The following is a 9,049-nucleotide window of genomic DNA, read 5'->3' on the forward strand; positions in this document are numbered from 1 at the left end:
AAAGACAGACAGAGACACACACACACACACACACAAGCACTCTGTCCGAGGCCCTGGGGCCGTCACATGTATGGATCCACTTCCCCAAACACGTGCTCCTGCTATATCATTTCCCAGAATCACGGTAACACCGTCTATGGGCAAAGCAGGACGCACTCCCATTTTAACTTCTCCCTCAAATAACTGTGAATAGAGCACAAGTTTATGTACAGGAACATGAAAAATAGACATACCCATGCCCACAACAGGTACAAAAGATCCAGTATCCGTTTCCTCAGAAAACGGCAAAGCAGACCCTAAAACAAATGAATCAAATGCTCCCGTATCCCGTAAGATAGTCACTGGTACCCTCTCGTTATTTCCCACCAAAGACACTTGTCCTTTTGAAATAAACGGCAAGTATGAGTTTAAATCCGGCTTTGCCACCACAATTGGTAATTCAACACTCAACTGGTCTGAAAGCACATTGGAAACCCGCGCCGCTAAAGCCACCGGTTTTATATCAGACACATCTTGCCTATTCCGCGACCTAAACGCCATGCATTCTCTCTTCCAGTGACTATATTTATGACAGAAATGACACTCAGAGTCACGGACTCCCTGATCAACTCTCCGCTCCCGAGGAAAACTTCCACCTGACGCTCTAGAGAAAAACACCCCTCCAGTAGGCACAACATTTCCCCCAGCCATGCTACTTTTGTGGGTCAAAAAATAATCATCTGCAAGGGCAGCAGCCTCCCCCGCTGTCCTCACCTTTTGTTCACTTATATACATAGCAATTCGCTCTGGGACTGAATTTTTAAACTGTTCAAGGACCATCAAGTTACATAAGTCATCAAAATATTTCACTTCTGAAGCCGAGCACCACCGATTAAAGTGAATCCCCAAATCACGTGCAAATTCAAGATATGATTTATCTCCTTTTTTCCAACTCCTAAAACGCTGACGGTATGCTTCAGGGACTAACTCGTATGCTTTCAGTACAGCCGTTTTAACCTTGTCATAATCACCGCTGTCTTCCGAAGACAACGAGGAAAAAACCTCCTGAGCACGCCCCGTTAACACACACTGTAGCAAAACTATACGGTCTGAATCAACCCAGCCCCTCGCGTCTGCAATACGCTCAAATAAAGTGAAGAATACATCAACGTCCTTCTCATTAAATTTAGGCACCAAGCGCAAACTATTCAAAATATCACGTGAATTATCACTGCCCCGAGACAACTCTTCATTCCCTGAGAAGTCATATAATTTACCCTCTTTAACTAACCTCAGTCTTTCACTTTCTAAGTCTAATTTTGCCATTTCTGTTTGCTGCCTCATTTTCTCTACTGCCAACACTTTATCAACTTCTGCTTGCTGCCGCATATACTCCAACTCCTTTTCTAACTTCATCCGCAATATCAACATTTCCTTTTGCTGTTCAAAATTTAAAGCTACACCAGGAGACATATCCTGAGAAAACCCATCTAAAGCGACACTAGTAGGACTATGTAATTTTTGTACAGATGTCAAAACACCCATTTCATACAAATGTGCCCTTATAATAGATCTAACATTTTCCTTTAACCTCCTGTCACCCACGCTGATTTTATAATGATCAGCTATCTTTAACAACTGATCCCTAGTACACTGATCCAAAAATTCCTCTGAAGGAATAGCAATGAAATCATCCACTCCTGCCATGATCAACACCACCTGACCAATGCACAACAGCGACAACAATACAAAAAGTATAGTATTGACCTAACTAACGCGCAACACAGACCACAAAGTAATCTCATAAATTGAGCATCCCCTCTAAACTGCCTAACCCGATCTACCTAACTCAACCCTAGTCTTCAGGAGTTACTTGCGGCGGGTATTTATGCACCAAAACCCAGTAGTTTGGTTAAGCGACCAGCAAGCTGGCAACTTCGCCACAACCACGGACGTGCTCCCGAGGCAACCGCTCTAACCACTTTCACCCCGCACTACATTTCAAATGCACACGAATCCTAAAGAGGAAAACGCGCTATGCCTACAGGGGAATTAGCTCAATATATATATTTGCGCCAAAAAAAAGAAGTCAACACTTACCTTCCTTGTCCCGTGACTAGACAGAAATCAACTTGCACCTGGTTAAATCCCTTACGTAGGTTTCCACCAAAACGAACTAAAGGAATCCCAGACTTGACGTTACCATCCGGAAAAACCCAATTCACTACGTCACCCTCCTGCCAACATCCAATGAAGGCACAAAATTTACCGCAGCGCTCTCACTCACAATTTCGACGAAAAAAAAAAAACATAAATCAACCTCCAATAGCAGCATAATTTTCAAGTTTTTGACGAGCCCCCAATTTGTTATGGCCCGGCTCAAAAGCCACAACAAATAGAGGAAACCATGCTCAAGAAATAACCAGGAAAGGGTGTTTATTCACAAAAGTAAATTAACTGAATAAAAATACAGCAACTCATATCTTTTAACACTTAACAAACGTAACCAGCAAAACATAATACCAAATTAACTAAACGAACAAACAAAACACAGCAAAGGACAACGCCATCATGCTGGGGACCAGGAGGAAGCAAACAGCCAAGCCCAACAACAATCAGAAAGGGGCGGGATTTATTCCATCCAGAGACAGTGGCCAGCTGCCCCTAATCTGCCTGATGGCCTCAACTCCACCCGGAAGTTCACCCTGTAAAAAAAAGACAGACAGAGACACACACACACACACACACACACAAGCACTCTGTCCGAGGCCCTGGGGCCGTCACACCAGGGACTGAATGTCTGGCTACAGCTACATCTCAGGACTGGGCCGTGTAGAGAGAAGGGATGGCTGGGAGTGAGGAAGAGGCTGAGGAAACTGCTCTTTTGTTGAGAAAGTGGGTACTGGAACAGGAATAAAACTAAACTGAAGATTCTCCAGCCCGTTCTCCTCCGGGGGAAGGAGTGGGTCATTCACTCTTTCCTGGCTCAGAGCAGCTCTCTCCATCTCTGGGCCACCCGTCTCAGGGCAGCTTAGATGCATGGGTTAGGGTTAGGCGGCCTGGATGGGCTGCTTTACCTTCCTGCAGGGGCTCGACGGGGCGAACGGGATGAGGACTCAGGTCGTGGATGTGTTTTATGGCCTCAGTCTGCTTCTGGACTGCCGAGAACTGCTGGGCGAAGTCCCCGACTGTGTCACCGAAAAGGCTGGCCTGGGAGATGGGGGCGTCAGGTCCAACCAGAGATTGCGCTTCTTGACCACCAGGGTGGACATTGTCTGTGGGCTGATGACGTGACTTTTTGTCACCCGGAGGGTGAGGTGCGCAGTTCCTGCATCAACCCTGGCTCTACCCTCCTGCAGCTCTTTGAGAGTTTTTTCCTGATGGACCTGAAGGATGTATGGCAGCCAGGGCTGCTGTCGTCTTACAGGCCTTGGATGGGAGATGTGGGGGATCCCACCGGGTAGCAGGACTCTGTGCGCAGGACTCCACCTGTGGGATCTCCATGTAACCCTGGGCGGTCCCGCCATCGAGGGCAGTGAGAGAGAGGAGGCTACAGAGCGGCTACGGTCAGTAAAAGGTGCCTTCCACGACTTCTGAACCTCCTCATGCTCTTCCGGGAAGAAAAGCTATGGGGCAGAACGATGCTGTGAACCATGCACCGCACCCAGGAACCAATCATCCAACCGTGAACACTCAAGGTAAGGTGGAGGGTCCCACTCGAGCCCGATGCCCAGGCAAGCATGACTGCCAACTCTGAATCCGATTCAGCATGAGCAACCATCCCCGAGGGGTGATCATCTTCATCATCCTCTCCAGGGGAGCCCGCTCCGCTCTCCGATGCAGCGATTGACATCTGGAGCGCCGAATGAGACACAAGGTGCCCTCGGGCCTCCCAAAGTGTTAACCAGATCCACAGCTCTGCTATGAGAAGCGGTGGCAGGCTGGGTAACAGCAGAGGGGACTCTCCACTGCAAAGAAGGAAAGTCGCGACCGCAATGCCAACATGGACATGCTCTCGGTCCAGAAATGTGAGACAGCGATCGCGGCCATCAGATGAAGCCAGGAAACGACCACATCCAGAAACACACGGACATCTTTATAAAGAAGCTCTTCGCCCGTGCTTGCTCTTTTAGGAAATTTGCTCTTCCACGCCGAAGTGCTGAGTGGTGAAACGCTGTACTTCTGGCTCGGCGTGCAAATCTCATTGGCCAATATCAATTGGCTCGTTTAGTTACCACTCGAAGGTGATTGGGCTCCCAGGCGAGAGCCCAATACGTCAGTATCGACATGATGTTGAATGTGACTGACTGAATGGGAACCATGATCTCTCTCTCTCTCTCTAAAAAAAAAAAAAGATTATCCAGAGTCAAAAACTAAGCTTATATGAATATATCTCGCATCTAATACTAAAGTACGCATCTAATAAGTAAATTAACAAGGTTTTGGTACAATTATAAAGCATTATAATGAATGATTCTGAAATATTTTCTTATTTTAAAGACATGGCGAGTGTGCTAAGTTCTGCACTTCCTAAAAAACTAATTTTTATTTTATACTTTTTAATTACTAATATTCAAATGAAACTTGAATTTAAAAGAAATTATTACAGTTAGGGGGGAGAGGCTTTTGGCTTGTCTCCTGAGGCCACAAGACGGCGTATTAATGCACCGCACTATTCAAAGCAATGAAATAACATGACTGACTGTACAAAAAAGTGCATAACGTTTAAACTAATGTTTAGAAATCAAATATAATTTAATAAATTGCATAAACAATTATGAACAAAACAGCATCCTGTATTTATGCCTAGCTTAATACAAAGAGCCGAAGTGCCGATCACACAAAGTGCCTTTTTTTGCATTTAAAAACATGATGCAGTGGAATAGAAAAACCCCAAAAAGTCTCAAGACATGTTTTTTAAAAGTTGACTTTCTAAACACGCAGTTCTCTTGTGCGAGACCGAGTGCAATGTCAAAGATGTCCGTCTAGCGCATGTTTACATAGAAAACAATGGAAAAGCAGCGCAGAAAATGCATTCTATGTGAACAGCTTGGTTAAGGTTTTGACATAACTAAGATCTTCTCCGCATTTATCTTCTCTATTTCTGCAATGATTTGAATGAACAGCGCAGCAGCGTCGCATAAAGTGGGTTCGACGATAGACTAACCAAAACAAATAAACTCAACAACTCTTACATCGTCATCACATCTCGTGTGCACTCAGTCACTGATAAAGCTGCCTGATGCACACCTAAAATTCAAATGCACCCTTTTTAAATTCAGATGTGGATTTTTATTTAAAATTTGATGAATATTGAAAATTCAAAAAACACAATTTTCAAAATGAAGTATTTTTGTCCTATGTTCAAATACATTTGTGCTTCAGATTATCTTGTTGCTGGCTGGCTAGATTCATTCATGGCTTATAACTCTTAAACAAAGACTTTTTAAAATGCCTATGGGAAAAATGAATGGGAAAAATTCTTCAGGAACCAGCGCCGCTAAAAAAGTAACCAAACTTTATGCCCATAGTCAGAAGTTTGACTATGTGAGACAAGGTTTTAGAAATACCTCACACAAATCTAACTGTCCAAACACCCGGAAATGGATATTGGCGAGGAATGAAATGAGATGGAGAGACAAGAGAAAGACAAAGATGAGAAAATCACAGTGGCAGAATGTCAAAAATAGAGCAGATGTTTATGTCTTCATGATGCGAGTTGTGAAATATGCCTGTGAGAAATGAGAAATGTGTGTGTCTGTACCTGTAAGGCTCGTTTCGAGGGCGCTTCATACCGGGTCTCTGTTTGGAGCTTCGCAAAACACCCGTCATGCTTTGGTCTAAATAGGAAAGACAGCACAATGAGCTGAATAATACAACAGCACTCCTTCTGTCACAGCAACACACGCCGCTGCCTCACACTGAATGTGTGCTTCAAGATCAAGAAACAGGAGAAGGGTAGATTTTGTGTTAGAATGGCGAAAATAGACATACAATATCTCTTTAGTGACAATGAAAATTGTCCAAATATTTTTAAAGAAACACAGTCTCATTATTTTACTGTCAGTACGAACACAAATGACGTTACCCAACATCTGTTGCTTGGCTAGAGTTAATCATCTGTGTTTCTCAAGATTAATATCTCTGTCAGTATTCAGTGCACTTTCACCACTAACGCATCATTGTCCTAGTGATATAGGCCATTTAACAAGTAATGACTACAATAAAACACCTGCAGTGTTTGTACTGTGCTCTTTTTACTTTGTAAAGTTGATCTTTACTTGTCTTGACATGTGAAATAATACACATTAGTAGAATAGCAGTGGCTAAATCATCAGAATCAGATGACTGCAGAAAGTCACTGTCCAGTAGTCTAATATTAGTCTCATATATCTTATAGCAGTAGTCTAATATTAGTTTATTTATATGTTATTAGAGTGTAGAAAGTGAAACTGTGCAGTTGTAATACTGTGAGACGTCTTCCTGATCTGAGCATTACAACATTGCGTATGTTGGTCTGACCTGAAGTAGTCGATTTAAGAGTGTTGTTATTGGTACTAAAAATACAAATAAAATAGTTTTCGTCAATTGAAATGAAGCTGAAATAAAATATAAATACAAAATATAAATCTATTTTGACGAAAATTTAAAGCTTAATTCGAAAAATAATAGGTAAAAAAAAAGTCTTATTAGAAACATTTAGAAATTAAATAAAATAAGTTCAAGTACCAAGAGGACACACAAAAATAAAAAGCGGAAAAAGGTACAGGTAATTTTCTGCCGGGACATTAAGTTTACGGACATGGCTAAAACACAACACAAAGCAAAAAATAATACGGAAAATTCTTTCATGTTAACCTAGTGTTCGTTGGGCTTTAATAAATCTCAATAAAAATAAATCTCAATAAAAATATTACAAAACCAATAACAAATTAAAAAATGACAAAAAAACACAACACAATTACTAAATATTAAAGTGATTTAATAAAATAAAATCAAAGTTAACTCAAAATATTAACAAATATCACAGTAGTAATTAAATAATAATAAAATAAATGTCCAGGTCTTATTTCACCCCAAAACCAAACACAATTTTTTTTTTATGATTTTTTATCAGCTAAAATGATTTTAATTGTCATGATAATTTTACAATGCAAAATATTCTTATATTCTTTATGCAAAATATAGCCTACTTTATTATTATTATTATTATTATTTTTTTTAGTAAAATGTGACAGACATGTTTTTAAATGTAGTAATAAAAGCTCTATCTCTCCTCCTCCACACACACACACACACACACACACACACACAGACAGAATTAGACATTTCTTAATACCAGCACACATCTGACAACATCTCTCGCTGTAAATGCTGATGAGAATGAGTGAGAATGAGGAGAATGACACAATAACTCAGACTTACACTGAAGGCTGCGATGCTGGCTTCTCACAGGCTCATCAGAGTCTTATATTCTGCTCATCCTGTTCATCTGCTCTGTAGATTCCCTCGAAATGCTCTCTTTATATCAGTCTAACCTCAGAGAGAGAGAGAGAGAGAGAGAGAGAGAGAGAGAGAGAGAGAGAGAGAGAGAGACCGAGCTCTTACTATGTCTTATACACTGGGGGTCGAACCATCAAATTCAAAGGGGCTGCTGGACGGATCCATTTCCTACAGGAGAGGATAGGAGAACACAGACGGGAAAAATGAAAGTTGTAAAGCAAAATTCAGCTGAGACCTCATAAATCACTGTCTGCTCAGCGCGCGTGCGCACACACACACACATACACACACACACTCAGCCTCTGTTCTTTCGTTTGCCACATTTCCTCCAGGCGCCCTTATTAAGGAAATCAATGAAACGATAACTTAATATAAAACTGTCGGTTCCCGTTTTAACATGATCCAGCTGACTGGTTCTTTTCTTGTTATTCAGGGAGCTTTAAACTCATTCCCTCGAGTTCCCCCCCTCAGTTCCCGCGCTAATGTGACTGAGAGGATGACAGATGAAAACTAACTTTAGCTTGAGCTCGAGCGGGTGAAATCACGCTTATAAAATGCTGATGATGTAAAACTGTCGTGGGTTTGGGATTTAAAAAGCTGTGGTCTGTGACAGCTGTGATTTCTGAGCATGTTAGTCTTGGGAACACATTCAGATGATTAATGGACGACTGGATTTCTATGAAAAAATATAGCGTTTCGTTGACTGCTTCGATAGCAATAATTGAATCTATAACTACAACTAAAACATAAATAAATGAAGCAAGAATAAAACATCCTGACATCATTTACTCACCCTCATGTGACTTTCTGTCGAATGCAAAGAAAAAGGACCAACCATTGGCCACTTTTAAGGTCTTTTTCCCCCTCAAACTTTGAACTTTGGAGCTGGACAATTACCCATTCATATTTTGGGTATAAGAAAGGGGAGAGTGGGGTAAGATGAGCCAGGGGGTAAGTTGACCCGCCCCCTTTATCTTGGCAACCAAACACTTGTATTAAATATAACATAGCATAACAGATGTAATGACTGTTACATCAAAGCAAACTGGTCTAAACATATTTATGATCCAATCATTGAAGTATTAACTGCATAATTTCAATGTAATATATATATATTTTTGAGATAAGTACACCAAATCCTTCTCTTATAAGAACCAGAAGATGTTTAATCATAGATTTAATCATATATATCTTTCCACCTGTAGTCCCTAATGGCCTAAGATGTTGGATATGGCAGAAAACATGCCAAGAACCTTTTGACTAAATTGTTTATTTCAGTAACATTTATTTATTCATTCTAATTCAGTTTTTATTTAATTTTACTCAACAAACTCTCTGTTTAGTCTGTTTTTTAGAAGGTTACAACCTTGGTGTTCAATATATTGTTTCAGCAATGCAAACAAATAAAGATATTGAAATTTCATGTTAATTTGCATGGTTTTATGTTGTTTAAAGGGTTAGTTTACCCAAAAATGAAAATTCTGTCAGTAATCACTCTCCCTCATGTTGTTCCAACCCCGTAATACTTTCGTTCATCTTCGCAACACAAATCAAGATATTTTTGATT

General features: G+C 40.9%; 1 protein-coding gene across 1 annotated transcript in view; it reads right to left on the reverse strand.

The window, feature by feature from the left end:
- The window catches only part of LOC311283273 (uncharacterized protein), a 35,285-nt gene extending 27,776 nt beyond the window's left edge, over positions 1–7,509 (reverse strand). Inside the window, exons 1-2 of the mRNA XM_084397623.1 lie at positions 7,405–7,509; positions 5,744–5,819 (exon numbers count right to left, since the gene is read on the reverse strand). Of these exons, the coding sequence (XP_084253749.1) occupies positions 5,744–5,811 (68 nt within the window). The 5' untranslated portion in view covers positions 5,812–5,819; positions 7,405–7,509. The remainder of the gene's footprint in view (positions 1–5,743; positions 5,820–7,404) is intronic.
- Positions 7,510–9,049: the final 1,540 nt, after the last annotated feature.

This window comes from Rutilus rutilus, assembly GCF_951802725.1.
Source record: "Rutilus rutilus genome assembly, chromosome: 23".
Taxonomy (NCBI): domain Eukaryota; kingdom Metazoa; phylum Chordata; class Actinopteri; order Cypriniformes; family Leuciscidae; genus Rutilus; species Rutilus rutilus.